We start from the raw sequence: 20076 nt of genomic DNA, 5'->3' as shown, positions 1-20076 counted from the left end.
TAAGGAAATTTAAAAGTTTATTTTTATGAATAAAAATGAACAAACAAAAACAAAATTCTATACAGAATATTTAATCAGTATTTATTGTAAAATACATTGGTAAAATTTATTATTTTAATTGTGTTTTTACTTATTTTAAAATATTTAGTAGAAGAGATTTTTATTAAATACATAAAGTTAGTCTTCTTATTTATATTACTTTTAAATTAAAAATTTAAGTTCAGCACATCAAAAGTATGAATATAGTTAAAGAAGATTAATTGAAAAAGTAAATTCTTATCAAAATAGAATAAGAAGCTGACCTCAAAAAAGTAGCAGTATTTTTAAGCTATCATAACAATTACAAAGAAGTTAACTTGCAGTATGGGCCAAAGATTAACAATATCTGCGTAAGAAGAATTAGGAGGACTATCAATAAGTGGAATCAAAATATAAAAGAAGAGAACAAAGCTTAAACAGTTAATTTATACCTTTCCCTGTAAGTCTTCGATATTTATTAGATGATAAATTTAATCAAATATGCAGAAAAATAATCAGCTTTGAATAGGAATTTTCATATTTATATTGAAAAGTAAGACTAAAGCGCTTGGAAAATAGAATCTTTATCAATTCAATTTGATTTTAATGAGGATTCTATTTACTTTTACAATGAAAATAAAAGTCAAGAAATGGGTCATAAATTTATTAGAGCATACTGGAATAAAACAATTTCTTAATAAAAGAACTCATAAGTTGAAGAATTAGATTATACGCAGCTTATAAGTTAACTTGCAAAACTCTAAACAGTCTTCAAGTGTAAAAACATACATTTAATATATAAACTATTGTTAAAGACTTATTTTAATTAATTTCTTTTCGAAATTTGAATAAAATTACATGATATTCAATTACAATTAATTGAGTATTTATGTATTTATTGAATGTAGAATATTGAAATACAATCAACACTTTACTATCACTTAAATACCTTTTTTAAATATTTTTTACAGTCAAAACTATCTCATTTTTTACGCTTATTTATTTTAATAATCACAAAAGGTATCAACTTAAACAAAATATATTTGGCTACTTCAATGAAAAAGATCAAACTATAATTTGAAGGTAATTAATTTATCAATTATTATACTTGTTGAAATGATGAGTTATGACTAGTGTTTATTTATTATTTTTTTTTATTTATTTTAAATCTAATGTAGTTAAAACTGCATTACAATCTAAAACAAAAGATTAATTTTAATATTAAAAAATAAAATGAAAAAAATCCTTAAAAATAAAATCAAAAAAATCTTTAAAAATAAAATTCATAAAATCTTTAAAATAATGTTAATATGCTTTTTGTTAAAAAAGGCTTTGATTTAAAGAAATCTAATTTCTTTCCGAGTCCATAATAGCTATGGAATCATTTTTATCATGGAATAATCACAAACTCTAAAAATAGAATAAGTCTTTAGGAGTTAAATGTAGAATTCGAAATACTTGGGTGCTAAGATGATCAACTTTTTAATAATAGAATATAGCATTAATTAGAAACACTACCTAATTTAATTAGAGTAGTAATATCTTATAAACTAAAATAAAATATTTAGCTTTAAAATTCAACACAATAGAATGATGTTTTGATTAGCTTAAAATTACTTATTAACACGGTTTAGACAGTTATTAAAAGAGGGAGTCAATAAATTTAATATTTTGTTGGGAAGATAAGTACATCTAACTCAAAGAAAAAAGTTAATATTTTAAAAATTTAGATGAGCAGAAATAATTAATACAATAACTGGTAGCAGGGCATATTTAAGTTGAGAAATAAAGCACAATATTTAAAATCTAAAGAAAATTTAGACACATTTATGCAATTATTCTATTTAGTTAAATAAAATGTATTGTTAAATGTTTAAAAACTTAAAATTTATATTTAAGAATTTCAAAACATTTAAAAAAATTACTAAAGAGTGTTCCACAACAAAGATAGTGAAGATCATTCGTTGAAATTTTATTAAGACTTGTTTCATTTGAAACTTTATAACACAAAATTAATAAGATATAATCTTATCTTGTGTGAAGAATCGTTTCACTTAAAAATGAAAATTCAAGAATTTCATCACTTTATCAAATATGCTGACAATAATAATAACAGCTCATTTAACTTTAATTGCACAGATCGTTTTAGGAGTTCTAAGTTGCTTTATCATTTTCTAGATACAATTTTTACTAAATCTATGAAAAATTTGCCAAAGAATGCATTATTTTACAATTTTGTTGAGATGAACAAAATGATTGAGGATAACGATAAAATAATCGTTGAAAAGCATTCATAAAAACTCAAATTAATATAATAAAATAATTTGAATTTAATTAAGGAAGAAAGCAATATTTCAGAAGACTAATTAAATTTTAATGACACAGATGAGAATCCAAGAGATAAATCTGCTTTAAAAATATAACAATCTATAAAAAAACCACATTCTTTCATTTTAGATTATAAAAATAAAACATAAAATAAAATACTAAATAGTTAAGGATCTTTAAATTTTATAGATAACTTAGAGTAAAATAATTTAAAAGAAAATGGTAAAAAATTAGAAATTAATAAATCTAACACTGTTTATGAATTTGGAGCAAATTAAAAATCAAAAGCACAATTAGAAGTCAATTAAAGTTTTATAAATATTCCTAAAGATGATTTAGAATGTAACAACTAATAAGAAAAATATTTAAAAGAATTTCAACTTGAGATAGAATGTGTCGATAGCTATGAAAGATTTGAAGATTTCTTGTAAAATACACTTTCAAACATGATGAGTGCTCACACTTAAAATGTAAAAATAATTATTAGAGACTCTAATTTCTATGAAAAAATAAATAATAATAATTAAAATGGAAATTCAAAACCTATAATTTAGAATATTTATTTTGATATTTTCAATAAAATTCTTTCAAAGATGAATGTGTGGCCTGAGCAATAGATAAATTTACAATTATTTTAAAGGAAAATCTGCTAATTTGCTATTATTTTACAAAAAAATTATTTTTAAATTTGCAATGTAGCCTAAAACGAATTGATTAATGTAGAAATGACAATTACTAACGATGCTTCGCTGATTAAATAAATATAGTCAAGTGGTCTGATGTAAGAAAGAATGAAGTAATCTAAATTTGAAATTAAATCCTAACAAGAAAATGCTCAACAAAATATAGCAAATATATATTCCTATCTGCAAAGGATGTACAGAGTAAAAAATTAATTTTATTTTAATACTTTTAACTGAATTAACTAATTAATTTTACAATATAAATTTAAAATAGTTTTTAGTGTAGAATAAGAATTGGGCATTTGCTTAGGAGTTTCAGTAAATGATTAACTGTCTTGGATATAAAATTTATGAACTGCATATATAATATTAATCTTTTGAAAATTTATAAAATTAAGAAAGCGTATTAAATCATGTGATGAATTTAAACACATAACAGATTTCTTTAGTTTATATTAACATTCAGCAATAAAATAACTAAAACAATATAAATAAAAATTTTATTTAATGGCTTGATTTACTGATTTAAAGCAGATTGCCTGCTGTAAACATAAATTAAACAGGAAAAATGAAGTAAAGTTAAAAATCTATTTTGACAAATTCTAGCATGCAAAATCTTCCAATTATTTAGTTTAATGTGTAGTAAATATAACTAGCATTTAATCCAAGAAGATAACTTTTAATTTCTAAATGGCTAAGCAATAACCAAACTCAATTAGAGAAAGACATAATAGCTGTTTTAGAAACTAAATTCGGAAGCTGCATAAAAATGATAACAACAGCTCAATGCGGCTTGACTCACAAAAACAAGCAAAAAAACAATATAATGGATAATGAAAATTCTAAAAACCTTGAAGAATTTGAAATAAACTTCAATTTAAATATGTCAGTTATAGTTGCAAAGGTACAGCAAGATAATTAACAAGAAATTTAGTCTATTAGACCTGGTCTATGCTTTAACTTTATTAAAATATTTTCTAAAATGAAATACATGGAACTGATTGTAAATCCAAAAAATTCTAAATTCTAATGTTAGCTGGGATAAAGATTACAGTAAATGAATGAAATAATAGATTTAAAGATTCATTTCACAAAAAATCCTTAGGCGAATTGGGAAGAGTATACTTTAATTGAATATCTTGGTTTTTTAAGAGCTAAATTACTTCATATTGAAGTTTTAGATGAAGAGAGAGACTTGAAATTTGTAGATTAATCAAAAAGTGTGTTCTATAATCTGCTCACACTGTAAAACTTGGTTTCTTTTTAAATAAGAGTTGAACAAAACAATGACCCAACAGTAAATGCTAAATATAAATTAAGACATTTCGATTTTTTACAGCCATTCCTATACATACCTAAGAATTTATTAACGTTTTAAGTTATCACTCCTCATAAAAAAATAAATGATTAATTCAATTTCAATAAAAGATATTTGATTTAACTTTCAATCAAATCTATCTATAAACTAAAGATTTTTAGAAAAGACATAATTTATCAAATCATTGACTTTTATTTATGAAAACACTTATTATCAATCAATCAACCAACCAACCAATCATTAAATATTTAACAATTTTATTTCTAAAATCCGACTTTTCTTAAATATAAATATTATACAACTTATTCTCTCCATTTTTTGTTTTAACAATTAATTAATTTATATATTAGTAATTAATACTCACAATTTTGTATGATAAGCAAATTTTTTTAGATTTATTTTATTCAAAAATAATCTTTTTTTTAATTAATTGAGTCGGTTTCTGATATTATTTTTGTATATTAATTGATAATGCTTAAATAATGAAGAAGCAAATAAAAAATAACTCTTGAAAAATTAAATAATTTTTTATATTTTATAAACAAAGAAAGATGATTTAATTTAAATTATTTAGGTTTTTAAAGGTATCTATCTATCCATATAGTAGTTTTTTCTCATAAATTAATTTGAAATATAAAAATTTTTTTTTAAAGTGCATACATCAGATATTTTAAATAAAATGAAAAAATCAAATAAATAATAACTATAACAACTTTTTAACTTAATCATTTCAAAAAATTTGTTATAAATTAAAAGTTGATAAATAGCAAAAGATATTTAAAAAATTCTAAAAATAAATAGGATAAATGAAAAAGTTATAGATTACAATTTTAATTCTTCTTTTAGTTGGTTCAATTCAAGTTTAGGCAGAGCTTTAGTTTGTAATTGAAATTTATCGCCATGGAGCTAGAGGTCCTCTAGGTGATTGGTACGATGCAAGGGAGTAGAAATATACTTACGGTGAATTAACTGCTACTGGATAGCGTTAACATTATAATTTAGGAGCTTAATTGAGAAAAGAATATAGCGGATTTCTTCCAGATAGCTATAATCACACCCAAATTTATGTAAGATCTACTGATTACAATAGAACACTAATGAGCGCAGCATCACAATTATAAGGAATGTTCCCTGCTGGCACAGGAGATGTTCTTCCAGATAATTTGGCAGAGCAATATACTTTACCTGCTTTTGCTAATGCCTAAAATTATTTAAAAAGTAATTACTCTCTCCCAAACAATATTCAAGTATTGCCCATTCATACACAGCCAAGAGTTGGTGATAAAGTCCTCTCACCTGAGTCTAACTGCAAAAATTATAAATAAATAATTAGTGAATTTTACAAAGAGAAACAATCAACAGTTGATTTTATTAATAAGTAATTTGAATAAACATATTAACAATACTCAAAAGCAATCTACCAAGAGGTTAAAAATTTTGACAATTAGCACTATCTAGAATCCGTTTTTGAGTGCGATAGAGCAAACGGTAGATATGTTCCTGATTTCACTTAAGAACTAAAAGATAACTCAACTTATTTGACTTCCCTTTCTTGGAATTTCTTGTTTAATTAACCAGATTTGCTTCGTGCTTTAAATTAACCTTTTTTTAGTTCGTTTTTAGAATATACTGATCCAGTAGTAAAAAATAATAATACTTCAGGTCTGAAATGGGTGATGTTTAGTGCTCATGATACCAATATTCAATTAATCAGTGCAGCTCTTAATTTTACAAGCATTGATTGTTTACTAGCCTTAAGATTCGAAGAATATAGAAAAAAAGATCAGGTGTTTTATAATTGTGAATATTACCCTCATTTCACTTCAAATATTATTTTTGAATTACATTTATCAGATAAACCAACAGAAGAAAATGGAGTCAAAATATAATAAAATTAGTATTACTTAAAAATTAGAAGAGATGGCAAATTTATGAAGTTATGTGATAAGAACTCAACTATTTGCTCTTATAGTGAGTTTAATTAAAGAATTTAGCAGTTCATGCTAAATTTTGATACAGTTTGCTAAAATGTAGAATAAAAAAATCAAGAGACCACTTAAAAAGCTGAAGATTATTCAACATATTATATCGTTGGCTTAATTTTATAATCAATAATAATAGCTGGTTGTGCTTTTTACATCTTCTAGCTTCTTTAGAAATAAAAATCTTTGCTAAATTTTGAATAATTTAAAGACATAGAAGCAGCAGAAATCAGAAATTCTTAATGAAGATATTAATAAATAAATAAAAATCAAAGTTATTTATCAAAAATTATTAGTTGAAAAATTCACTTATTTATTTATTTTGTAGATTATCATTTTTTAAAATTAAAATAAATTTAATTGATTAAATAACAAAATAAATCATTTCTAATTTAACTTTCCTCGAATTAATTATATTTTTGGCATTTACTTGTTAAAATTTTTTTTCAAATTAAGGTTATCAGTTGAATCCTTTAGGAATTTAAATTAAATTTAAAGTCAAAATTACTTTTTGCATTTCTCAATCCAAGCAAAATATGAGGCAAAAAGCATATATTTATACATTTATTTTAACTTTCTCAATTTGGTACATTCATTTTATTATTATTATTAATAGTCGTTTACATTATGTTTATTTTAAACCTTACATTAAATTATTAGCACTTCTTATTTAAGAAATTGTAATCATAATGCTTATTAATTAATTAATGATATTATATTGGATTGAAATTTTAAGTATATAAAGCAAAAAGTATTACTTGCATATGTCATCATAAAATAGAGGTAAAAAGCATATATTTACAAATTTGGCTTAACTTCCTCAACTCACCACATAAACTTTTATTTATTATCAATAATCGTTTACATAATGCTTATTTTTACTCATACATTAAAATTACAACGAAATGTGAAATGTAGTAGAAGATATTTATCAATAATTTATAATTAAAATAAGAATAAGAAATGTATGTAAATATTTTTAAAGATACTTTTATTTAGCAATTTTATACAAAAGTTATTATTTTTTCTATTCTTTTTTAAGTATTCAAAGATAGTGAATAAGGTAATTAGAATACTAAATTACATATCTAATCAAGCAGTATAATTAGATTATATGAAACTGATTCAGGTCAAAGAATTAATTAAATAAACACAATGAATTTGTTTAGATATTAATTAAAATAATTAAAATGAATAACATAATGGAATAGGAAGTAAGACTTAACTTTCATTTGAATAAAACACCACCATTTAATCTAAGTCAATTTCCAAATGAAAAGAAGAAATATGAATTTTATTAATTATACTAATTTTAGTTAATGAGATATCTATTTATTGTATCTTTAAAGTGTAAATTAAGCATTCAAATTCAATTATTATTTAATAACTTAAATTAAAATCACAACTAAATAAATAAATATAAGCATGAACAAATCAGCTTTAACAATTTTATTTGTAATTATCTTTTCAGTTTAAGTTTAAGCACAACTTAAGTTTGTGCTAGAACTTTACCGTCATGGTGCTAGAGTTCCTATAAACAGTTGGTACGATGCTAACTAGCAAAAAGCCGATTCAGGAGAACTCACTGCTACTGGATAAAGATAACATTATAATCTTGGACTTAAGTTGAGAGAAGAATATAGAGGATTCATTCCAGATCATTATAACCATTCAGAAATTTATGTTAGATCTACTGATGTTAATAGAACTTTGATGAGTGCTGCTTCTCATGTTTAAGGTATGTTCCCCTAATACACTGGAAACTTGCTACCATCTAACTTGAGTGAGTAATATACTTTACCATATTTCAAAGATGCTTAAAATTACTTACCCAACACTCTTTCTGCACTTCCAAGTAACATCTAAGTTCTTCCTATTCATACCCAACTTGAAGATGGAGACATCGTTCTTCAACCTGATTCTAACTGTAACAATTACAGTAAGCTAAAAAAAGCTTTTTATGCTGAAAAGTAAGACACTATAAATTTTATAAACTAGCAATTCAATAATACTTACTAATAATACTCTATTGCTGTCAATTAAACAGTTAAAAATTTCGATGATATGCATAGTTTAGAAAGTACCTTTGAATGTGATAGATATAATGCCAGATATGTCCCTTATTTCTCTTTTGACTTAAGAGAAAACGCTACCTTCCTTACTTCTCTCTCTTGGAATTTCTAATTTGGCTAGCCCGATTTATTGCGTGCTTTAAACACTCCTTTCTTAAATCAAGTACTTGCTTACATGAATCCTGTTGTTTAAGGAAAGAATAAAAATGGGTTAAAGTGGGTTATGTTCAGTGCTCATGACACTAATGTCCATTTGGTTAGTGCTGCTCTCAACTTTACTAGCATTGATTGTCTCCTAAATCAAAGATTCCCTGATCAATATAAACCTACCACTCCTTATTACAACTGCGAGCAATATCCTCATTTTACTGCAAGTTTAATATTTGAATTACACCAAGCCAATCAAACCTTTACAGAAAACGGAGTTGTAGTTAACAATGATTAGTTCTACATTAAAATTAGAAGAGATGGCAAGTTTATGAATTTATGTGAAACAAATTCAACTGTTTGCACTATCGAAGAATTTACTAAAAGAGTAAACTGGTTTGTTAATGACTTTAATGCAGTCTGTAACTAATCTATTACTAAAGATAATTCTAATTCAGAAATGTTAGTAGCTGCTCGTACCTAGTAGACTGTTCATACTTAAAATATAGTACCAATAAACAGTGAAAAATCAGGTTCTAGCTCAACTAACTACTATTTGATAGTTTTAATTATTTAGCAAATTGTTATTTTTGTAGGTGCTTATGCTTATTACAAATCTAAATAATCAAAAAAAGCTTTTGATTTCTAGGAATTCAGAGACATTGAAGTTGCTGTTTAAAACTGATACATACAGTCTGAATGAAAAATTAATTTAAAAATTAAAAAAAATAATTTTATTGTTTTAATATTTTTATAAATATATAGATAGATAATATATATTAATTAGCATTTACTTTAAACAATTTTATAAAAAAATATTAAATGATTATGAGATAAAAAATACGAATTCATTAATTTCAAACTATAATAATGTAAATTATATTCTCAAAAATCAAATTATTCTACAGTATAAGCCTCTACAAGTTAATAACTAACTGAGTTGTCGAATAAGTATAAGTATATTCTTAGATCTTAATATGAATCAAGATAATGTTTATTCTAATCTATTAATTCTATTTTATTCTAATAATCTGGATAATCAAGTATTTCTAATTACTATCCTTCAATCCAAACTCTCAACTCAAAGACACTATTTTTATCTATTTCAAAGTCAAATCCTTTAGTAATCTTGTCAATTCCACAACCTCCTTAATATTTAATTTTATTTTATAAGCTCATAAACCTACAGCTAAGCTTATCTTTAAAACCTTAGATTTTATCAATACTCTCATTCTATATTAATCCTATGTTAAACAATACTTCAGGTTAAATAACATCGCATTTTATTCTAAAAATATATTTTTTTTATTTTTCAAGAATATTTTGAGAAACACAATTTATATCCCAATCTTTATACAGTCCAAAATAATTTGGTTAATCAACTTTTATTTTGATTTTTTTGCTGCTATTTTTATTAATAGAAAGTCTTTTATTACTTTCTTAATAATTAGTGCCTATAAATTATATTTTTTGTAATATATCAACATAATTTTGCTACAATAAATCATAAATAGGAAAACTTCTAAATATTTAATATACTTCCTATTTCTTATAGTATTTATGACTATTTAAAAATTAACTTTGTTTATAAGTTTGACTAGTTTCATAAATTTTTTTGTCTTAAAACTATATTCTCTTTTTTAGTAGATTAATTAATTCCTCAACATCAGCCTCTTGAAGTTAGTTAAGCAAGTCGAATTTCTCAGATGATGAAAAGATCTAATCCAAATTGATCTAATTCAAAAATGGATAAAAATCGATAAAGAAGTTTATTAGACTCTACTGAAGATTTTATTTGATAAAATTAATTTTATTTTCAATTAATAGCTTCATATTTTTAATTTTTTAAGATTCCTATAAATGATTAGAATATTAATTATTTTCTTATAGCTATATTTAATGCTAAATATACTCATTTATTTATTCTAATTTTTAGTTGCTTACTTTTGAAAATTAAATTGGTTTATAGTTCTAAGAGTGCATATTCTCAAATTCTATTTTATCTAAGACTGGATTCACCTTATCTAAAATATCCTTTACTTGCTTCAAAAACTGTTCACTACAAAAATTGCTTTTATTTGATATTAATTACATTAGTTTATCAGAACTACTTGAAGAATTGACATTACTAATGTTTGATATATCTAAGTCTACATTAATGTATTGATCATTAAAGAATGTGATTTCCCCAATATTAGATATTATTTATTTTTTAATTAAATTTGGAAATTCGAAATTTAGCATTTACTATTTTTGCTAGCATTTTATTAGCAAATTTTATAAATTTTAGGTATTTATTTGTTTTGATAATTCAAATTGAGAAATAAAAGTTTTACAACTAGATTAATGCTCTTCAAAAGAAGATTCTTAACCTTATAGTATGAGTTATCTTAATTTTGAAATCTAAGATATTTATTAGTATTATTTTAAAAGCTGATCTTTTATAAAAGGTAGTTCTATTGCTTAATTTATCATTTTTTTTTGACACATATCAATTTCATTCATTACTTCATTCTTTAAAACTGTAAAGTAGTCGTTGATCTTTTTTAAAATTGAATTAGATGATTCTAAGCTTTCCATTTGCTGCTTTAGTTTTTTGGTAATTTCTTAATCTTCCAAAGGAGGCCATTTTGAAATAATTTATGTTTCACCATCTTCAATAATTTATGATATCTTGATTATATCTTTAGCTTTGGAGTCAAGGTCTTCATTAAAACATTCATTACATAGAAGTACACTCTTGTTAGCATCATTCGCAATCTCTTTTACTTGTAAATATTTAATTTTCTTTTTGGAGTGAATTTGACAAATTTAAGTATGCTAAATGCGTGTTTGATCCATGATAAACTATATTTTTATAATTTCCTTTATTGTTTTTTATTAAAAAGTTAATTAATAGTTGAATTGAATAAAAATATCTAATCTGAATTGTTTAGCTTTAGTAAAAAATCCTAAAAATAATATCTTTGAGGTTTAAAAATTAATATGAAAATTAACAAAACTATTTATTTTTAATTAACATAAATAAGATTTATGGAACTACTAAAAATATTTTAAAAATGTAATTAAAATACTTTTTTTCATTTCAATCTCTAATTTTAGGTTTAATCTGCAAATAATATTTAAATTTTTAAAAATTCTATAAAAATAATAAAAATAAATTCAACTTATTTGATATTTTAACAAAATAAATCAGTGAAATAATGAATAACCTATTCATATTTATATTAAAAAATTATTCAAATCAATATTTAATTTACAATTAAAATGATTTTTTAAAAATAGCTAAACAAGTAAAATTAAATAATGAAATTTTTTATCAAAAATATTATTTTTAAAATAAAACATTTTTTATGATTAAAAGAGAGTTAATTACAATTAAAATAACAATTAATATGCAATTATAAACAACCCATTTAAAACTTATAAAATAACTAGAGGATTTTAATGAGTTTATAATAAATTCAATTATTTGTTTAAATTATGGCAATATTTAAAATTGTGATGTTTTAGTTAAGAAATGAAATGAGTCACCCAATTAATTAATTTTTACTTATTAGCCAATTATTAAAAAATTTAATCAAATTATTGCTTGATTTAATTACTTTTCTGATTTTATATTTTGATAATCTATAAGTAGAATTTAATTTTTACTAAAGTCAGTTAAAATGAAAAGAAATAAAAGTGAACAAATCCATAATAAAGATAGAAGATAAACTTTTGAGGCTAAAAGTTCAAATAAGCTGAGAAAACTAATGTAGGAAAATGGAAATAAGAAGGCAAATTTTATTGAAATACATGATGAAGAGTATATAGCTTAGAATGATTAGTAGGATTATAATGATCTAGATAAGTGGAAAAAAGATCTTCTTTTAAAAGAAAATGATGATATGAGCGATAAATTAAAGTAGAGATTTTAGCACATATAGTCATTAAAAGAAGATATTTAAATGCCAGAGCTTAATTTTGATGTAATTGACTCAGTAATGAATCCTAAATATTATTAAGATGAAGAAATAGTTTAAAATTAAGAGTAGACGCCCAGCATAATATGCAATTATTCCTTATAAAATGCCATTGAAAAAGCAAGAAAAAGTGTTCTTTTAGGCTAAGATTTCAATGTGTAAGATATGAAAGTAAACAGAAGTACTTTTTATGCCTAAGCTAAGAATGAAAATTTTACAGATTTCATTAATGAATAACAAGATTAAATCTCACAAAGTAGTAAAAGAAAAAGTGTTTCAAAAACACTTTAAACTCAACCTGAATAGCAATCAGGCTCTCCTAAATCACCAACTCCAAAAGTATTAGAAAAATAATTTAGTAAAATTAACAGTCAGAGTTCTATTTTTTTACAAAGGAATCTAAATAAATAACTTCTAAACAACCTCCTTCTGAATCGCATTACCAAAAAATATGTTCAAAACTAAAGTAATTTGTTTAATTTGATAGGAAATTCATTTTAAAAAGTATGAAGATCTTCTTAATTAAATAAAGCACAATTAATATTCCAGATTAAAAAAATAATAAAATTAATTTAATAATGTAATTTTTTGCTTATATTAGATAGCTCATTAATTAACTTAATAATTTTATTTTAGATTAATTAAACATTTAATTTTAATTTTTTCATTCGTTTAATTTGCAATGATTTTGTTATAATTAATTACTAAGAGACAGAAATAAAGTGTGAAGAGATAAAAAATGAGGTGAAAAAAGTAAGAATTGACCCAAATATTTAAGGATAGTCTTTCTATTAGCAAGAGGCAAAATAGAAAAATGAAAGTGTAGATAAAATTAGATTTCTTTTTAGTGAAGAAACTGATAAATTTTCTAAGACTACATTGAATTCTTTTAAGAATGTCGGCACTCAATTCTTTAGGTTGGGAAATGTTATTGAGTATGATTAGCTTTTAAGAGATATTATAAGTGAAATTTTTCATCCTCAGGGTATCCTAGATGAAAAAAAAATAAACTCAATCAATGGCGAAACAGAATTTGATCAGGAAAGCTACAATTATCTTGAAAAGGCTTTGTTGGATAATTATACATTCTGCAGTTAAAAAATAGAAGAATTACAAACTAAAATTAAAGAGGAAAGATTATATTAAACAAATATTTCTCAAGAACTAAAGAATACTCATGAACAAATGGTTTCGTAGCTTGCCAGAATTGACCTAGATGAAGAGCTTTTTTTAAACGAAATTAATAGCTCCAATAATTCATAAATATTTTTTCACTCTATGTCTACTAAAATGAATACAGTACGCTTTAAAAATGTTAACAATTAGGATTTCAGGAATAAACATAAAAAAATTGAGGAGGAGAGAGAAGAAGTTAAAATTTACTTTGATACTTTAAAAAAAGCGATAACTTAGAGGACAAAGACTTCCCTAGAAAAATTAGAATTGATGGATAAAGAAATATTAAAAATAAAATAAAAGCGAAATACCACAAAACTAATACTTAAAGACTTATACCTGAAAGCAATAAAAAGCAATCAATTTCCTAAGCAAAGTTTGGTTCTAATTGTGAAATAGCTAATTCTAATAAATGAGGAGTTAAGCAATTCGAACATATTACCTAGTTTTTTAGATGAAGATTCAAAATAATTTTTAATTCAATGGGCAAAGCTTATGATTGAATAAGATAGAATTTAAGAAAAAATAAAACGCCTGAATGTAGATGGTGTTAATGTGTCTTAGTAGTATCAAAGTCTCGCTATGGAATCATCTAAAATAAGTTCAAAAAATTCTAGAGAAGCAATTTAACAAAAAGTCCATCGGATGGCTAAAAGTTGCAACTAATAGAAATAAACTGATTGGGGCTCAATGACTTAATCAAGCTAGAATTTCTACCCAGGAGTAGATGAAGTTAGCTAAAATTCTTATGTGAAATACTAAGAGAGAATAGCATTTGATTTAAATAAATTTTCAGATGATTGTATACAAGCTGTTGGGATTAAAAATGATCTTAGGCAAGAGCTTCACCATGTAAATGTCTTAATAGAAAGGATTAAAGAAAGTGAAAAGTAGCGACTATATCAGAAATATAAGCCTAATGGTTTCGGCTACTAGTAAAAAATAGCTTAGCTACAATAATCTTTAAACGCTCTATTTGGTAAGTAAGAATGTGAGTTATATATAACTCACCATCTTAAACAGCAGTCTCTCTATGATGAAAAAATTAATAGCCAAAAATTCTTTAAATTTTCTAGTAAAAAGGTTTCATAAGACCAATAGCAGTATTAAACAAGCAATTCTGTGGGTGAAGATAGTTATATGTAGCAAAAGCATTAAATCCAACTTCCTTAAAAGAATGTTTCATAAACAGCAGCAGTAAAATGGATTGAATAATAAAGAAAGCAATCAGATATTTAGTCTAATCAATAATAAAAGTTAAAAATTCCACAACAAATAATTAACAATTATATGGAAAAAAAAGATTCTATAAATTAAAATAATAAATTAATCTTCTAATATAGCCAACTAAGTAATTAATTATTTAGTCATTCAACAAAGCACACTTAAAAACATAATTTAGATCATTAGTAGCTTTTGAATCAGCCTGGTCTTTTAGATAATTATTTTTTTAATATTAATCTTAACAAGAGGAGGGCTTCTGATCACAATTCTGGTAATAATTCCTAGCATTCTCTGCTAAAGTCACCATAGTTTTCATAGTCAAATTCCTAAAATGTTAGATTAATTGACAAAAACAAAAAAATTTCTACATAATTTTGAAGATAGTGCGTGCATAAATAAATTAAAAACTATGTAAATTGTTTATCTGTTTAGAGAATATTCCTTTAAATTTTATGAATTATTAATTAACTTTAATTAGTGATTGATTGTTTACCTTCATAAATGAGCATTAACTTAATTTTTATTTTTTTTACTATTTAAACGTTAATAAATATTTTTATACTCAATACTTTCATAAAATGTGACTTTAGTAAATTTTAATTTGGATGATATAAATAACATATCATAGAATTTTTAAATTTTGGATAAACATATTTATACAAATTGTATTTTTTTTAATTTGAACTTTAAATGAACGATTACTTAAAAATTGAGTAAAACAAAATTTTTTTCAAAAAAAAAAATGATTAGTATTGATTTATTTTTTTGAGGTTTATATATGATTTTATGCATTAGGTAAAGATAACATACAAATATCCATTTCAATAGAAATTATTTAAAATAAAATAATTAAATTTTTTAGATTATTTTATCACAACTATATGGATTGGTTAGTAAAACATTGATAATTCAATTTGGTAAATTTTTTGGTTTTTTTTCTATTAATTTTGGGAGTTTGTTGTTTGCATTAGATAAAACTTGATTTTTATTTTAACATTTATAAAGTTGTATTCAGTTTGCATGAACTTAAGAATTGGTGATCTTTAGAATCTCTTGTTACAATATGTTGGTTTCTCATTAATAAATTAGATTCTTATTTTTTTTATATCCTTGAGAGCTTCATAATTCTAAACTGATCAAATGAATTCCTTTATTTAGCAATTAATTTTATCAAAAATCATATTTCAAATAATAAATAAAAAGAATTACTTTATCTTCTTCCAAAGAATAAACTTTCTGATAGAGTTTTAAGGTACTTAAATGCATTTTTTTGATTTAGGAAAAACTTTTAGAATAAATCTTTTAATTTATAAACTATTAATTCGATAAAAATATATTATAAATTGTAATATAACTGAGAAACAAACTGCTTAAATTAGAATCAAAAAAATATTTTATTAATTTAATGGCAATGCAACTTAGTTATTTAAAATATTAAGAAGAAAAATTAATTAAATTGCTTAATTGAGTTTTAAATCAACTTGTAAAGAAATGTTATCTCTGTAGGGTTTTAGTCTAATCAAAAGTCTGTTATAGATTTGTATTAGTATAATTGATAAAACAAGTTTTAAGACAGATAATTGATCAGATAAAACATTAGCAATAATTACAATAGCAAGTCTCAGTATGATCCTAAAGAATTCCCAATAAAAAAATATCTATTTATAATTAGAGCATATGAACCCAAATTTAATTATTTGTATTGGTTCGTCGAGTACTTTTCTTTTGACATATATTCTATAAAGTAAAAACAAAGGTAAAATTAATATCCATAAGAATAGCAAAGGCATAATCATGAAAACTATAAATTTTAAATGTTCACTAGAATAGCATATTTTGTTTAATTGTGATTTGATGTAAAAGAAATCTCCTATCTTTCTACATGACATTATTTATATTAACTAAGAAACTGTTCCGCTTTAAAAAGAAATAAAACCAAAATTAAAGGCCACGTATAAGAACCTTTTGTGGTGAGGTCTGTTAAAAAATTTTTTCATTTGAGAAAAGTATAAAATAAGTCCTAGTAATATGTAGATAATAGGGATGACTGATACCCATAAACCTCTAGTAAACTCAATAGGAATTTTTTTTATCCTGGCAAATAAGCAATCAAGAGAATTGTTAGATGTTACTGATGGATTAGCAAACACTCCAAAGATATCAAAAAATGAGATACTAAAAAAATTGAGCTAATTACTACAAGCGGCAGATGTCACTTATACAAAATTGATAAATAGCTTTATATACAACTAGCCTTTATCACTTTCTCCTGATTTACCTATCAAAAGAAAATTCAATCTTCTTAAAGTTTAACAAATAATATATTTTGAAGCCTTCTCGACAGTTTGCTTGACTGAGTATAAGAAATAGATTGTCAAAACAACCATTTTAATAATCTCTCTTAATAAAATTTCATCATATTTATTACAAGGACTACAAGAATATTTACCTAGAGATCCAAATCTTTCCCCCCACACCTCTCCATAATTATCACAAATTTCACAAAGAGGTCCTATAAAAATAATAAAAAATGTTGAATATATATTTAAATATAAAGTTTATGGTTATTTATTTATTTATTTTTGCTTTTTATATTTTTTTCATAAATACAGTAAATCCTCTTTAAATTCTTTCCCAAACTCCTTAAAATTTATATAAAGATTCAAAATATCACTATTTGACTTTAATGGGGGCTTTGGTCAATTAATTGAAAACTCATTCCCTGCTATCTCTTAATTTGTGGATCTTCATAAGCAGATAAATTAAATTAAAAATTTTTTGTCATAATTAATGATGATTTACAGTAAAAAAATTAACTAATTAAGTCTTTTATAATTTTTTGTACCTATGAAACCTTTGATACAACAAAATTAAGATTCCTATTGCGTTTTTAGTGTTGACTGGCATTCACAATTTTTAGGTTGATTTTAGCACTCTATTATTTGATCATCATGTTAACTTAATCTCCAAAATCCGTTTTTGACATTTATTACATTTAAATAACAGCTGTCTGCTTTGTCCAATTAGCATTATTTACATTATATTGCTTAATGAAGATTTGGCTCAATTAGAGAATAAGTATTATTTATGCATTATTGGCACTCGTATATTTATTAAGATATTTAAGAAAAAAATTCTCCTGCCTAGCAATCTCTAAATATAACTGAAATACTAAAATTTTTACCTACTGTGTAGGTATTATTCATAGTATCCTGCCTCAAAAAAGGGGCACTAATTTGAATTTAAGAAGATTTCTTGGGCATTCCTTGAATTTTCATACCACTTATATTAAATGTATTATTTGAACTCTATTAGTATGAAAAAATAGTATTATATTTTATATCAATTTCATTTTAATTGTTTGAAAAAAGCTAAATTTAATAAAATTTTATTTCATTTAATATCTTTTGAGTAAAATGAGTGTTATGTGGAGGAATGATGTTAACAATATTTTATTCTTCATCTAATAGGCTAATTTCTATGTTTTCTATTATATCTCCACTTCTTATATTTTCTAGCTAAAAATCTTCAATAAACTTCATGTTATTATCCCTATAGAATGTTAGATATTTTGGAATTGATCCAATATTATTTCCAAAAATAAAAGCTTCATTATTAATGAATTAAATATCGCTACTACTTTTTTAATTAGCTTTTCCACTTTTTATGATTTTATGAATAAATCTAGGTATTATGTCAAGATATCTAATTGCTCCTCCAATACTAGCTTTATTATTAGAAAAGATGCTATTCAATATTTCAATATCAACATTTTATAAATATATTGCACCACCACTATTTTAAGAAAAATTACTATCAAAAATACTGTCTACTATACTATTTTCATCACCTTATACTAGAAAATTCTTTAATAGTATGCAAGATCCTGAATCTTTAGATAAATTTTAGCTAAAAGCTGATTTTATTACATTAATTTGGCTACAAGTTTGTGAAAACACACAGCTGAGGCAAGCATTCAAATTAAATATGGCTAAATTAAATTAAACAAAATCTATATTTTATATTTAAATAAGTGCAGAATTTTCTAATTTATTTTAACTAAAGGTGCAATTTTAAATTTAAGACATTTATATGTTTTGTATTTAAATAGCACTTAATGCTACATACTCATCGAATGAATTTTTCTCATACAAGGTCTATTGTAAAATCAAAACAGAGTCAATAAAAGCTATAGAATACTTTTTGCTATTTTCTTCAATCACAAGATAATTAGAAATGTTAAGGAATAATAAATTTTAGTTTAATTTTACTGTAGAAGAATCTATAATTAGCTATCCGAAAGTAAAAATACCGATAAGATAACTAGCTAATTGATTATAGTTTTCATATATTTATTTGTTTTAAATGATCTATAAATTTCGGAATGCTATATTGGATGTTTAAATTATTTCAATCAAATTAAAGTTATTATTTAAAAAAATATTATTATTTATTAAGTTAAAATTTTATATTTAAATTTTCATTCCACTATCAAATTTAAAAAGTTGAGAACTTATATTTAAATTACTGTTTTCAATAAATAAATTTTCAATCTCAACTGAAGTAAAATTCAAAATTTTTATCCCATTAAAGCTGTTTGGAATAGTCTAGTTAAAAATGAAAAAGTCTTTTATTTTAAGAGAATCAACATTGCTAAATAAAATACCAAATTAATTAATATTATTAAAGTCCTAAATAAGGTATATTAGCTTACATTAATCTATAGTAATCGATGAAAAACCTTAAATCATGATATAATTTGTTATATATAAAGTCGCATTTTATAAAATAATCTAAGTATAGGAAAGACTAAGTTAATTAAAATTAATTCTATCAAGGTACACATACTATCCAGTAATTACTAAAGATATATTCATATTTTGAGTTAAATTTGGTAAACTTAGACTGTAAATATTCATTAGACTCTTCTGGTATTAATTTTAAGAAATTATTAAGAAATACTAGTTTATTTTAAATTTTATATATTCATTCATTTCCTACAAATCATTAATAGACTATTTTATTTAATACTAATTAGAATCATAGAACTGAATAGTACAATTGTAATTGTTTACTTTTTCTAAATATGGTAAATAATTAAAGAATAACATGTTTTTACCAGTATCATATCCTGCAAGTGACAGTGAAGTTAGTTAATTCTTA

The 20076-nt window shown here is 23.2% G+C and overlaps 6 protein-coding genes across 6 annotated transcripts; 4 read left to right on the top strand and 2 right to left on the bottom strand. All coding sequences in view use genetic code 6, as the record gives it.

Moving 5' to 3' along the window:
• Positions 1-236: 236 nt before the first annotated feature.
• On the top strand, positions 237-4548 carry TTHERM_000930819 (hypothetical protein; the record flags this gene model as incomplete). Its single annotated transcript, XM_012800480.1, has 4 exons — positions 237-795; positions 1039-1101; positions 1348-3230; positions 3304-4548. The coding sequence occupies 4 exons, from the start codon at positions 237-239 to the stop codon at positions 4546-4548; spliced, it is 3750 nt and encodes a 1249-aa protein (XP_012655934.1).
• A 605-nt stretch (positions 4549-5153) lies between these two features.
• Positions 5154-6575, top strand: TTHERM_000930818 (histidine acid phosphatase family protein; the record flags this gene model as incomplete). The annotated part of the gene is made up of 1 exon (XM_012800479.1): positions 5154-6575. The coding sequence occupies one exon, from the start codon at positions 5154-5156 to the stop codon at positions 6573-6575; it is 1422 nt and encodes a 473-aa protein (XP_012655933.1).
• Positions 6576-7754: 1179 nt separating this feature from the next.
• Positions 7755-9233, top strand: TTHERM_00930850 (histidine acid phosphatase family protein; the record flags this gene model as incomplete). The annotated part of the gene is made up of 1 exon (XM_001025749.3): positions 7755-9233. The coding sequence occupies one exon, from the start codon at positions 7755-7757 to the stop codon at positions 9231-9233; it is 1479 nt and encodes a 492-aa protein (XP_001025749.1).
• A 200-nt stretch (positions 9234-9433) lies between these two features.
• On the bottom strand, positions 9434-11389 carry TTHERM_00930860 (hypothetical protein; the record flags this gene model as incomplete). The annotated part of the gene is made up of 4 exons (XM_001025750.2): positions 9434-10002; positions 10129-10282; positions 10493-10698; positions 10885-11389. 4 exons carry the CDS (start codon positions 11387-11389, stop codon positions 9434-9436), a joined length of 1434 nt encoding a protein of 477 aa, XP_001025750.2.
• Positions 11390-12216: 827 nt separating this feature from the next.
• On the top strand, positions 12217-15291 carry TTHERM_00930870 (hypothetical protein; the record flags this gene model as incomplete). Its single annotated transcript, XM_001025751.2, has 2 exons — positions 12217-12979; positions 13223-15291. 2 exons carry the CDS (start codon positions 12217-12219, stop codon positions 15289-15291), a joined length of 2832 nt encoding a protein of 943 aa, XP_001025751.2.
• A 1915-nt stretch (positions 15292-17206) lies between these two features.
• On the bottom strand, positions 17207-19001 carry TTHERM_00930880 (transmembrane protein, putative; the record flags this gene model as incomplete). Its single annotated transcript, XM_001025752.2, has 4 exons — positions 17207-17211; positions 17363-17425; positions 17759-18064; positions 18098-19001. 4 exons carry the CDS (start codon positions 18999-19001, stop codon positions 17207-17209), a joined length of 1278 nt encoding a protein of 425 aa, XP_001025752.2.
• Between the last annotated feature and the right edge of the window lie 1075 nt (positions 19002-20076).

The sequence above is a fragment of the Tetrahymena thermophila genome (assembly GCF_000189635.1).
Source record: "Tetrahymena thermophila SB210 genomic scaffold scf_8254181, whole genome shotgun sequence".
Taxonomy (NCBI): Eukaryota; Ciliophora; class Oligohymenophorea; order Hymenostomatida; family Tetrahymenidae; genus Tetrahymena; species Tetrahymena thermophila.
Note: the sequence above shows the minus strand (reverse complement) of the source record. Positions and strands in the feature narration are given on the sequence as shown.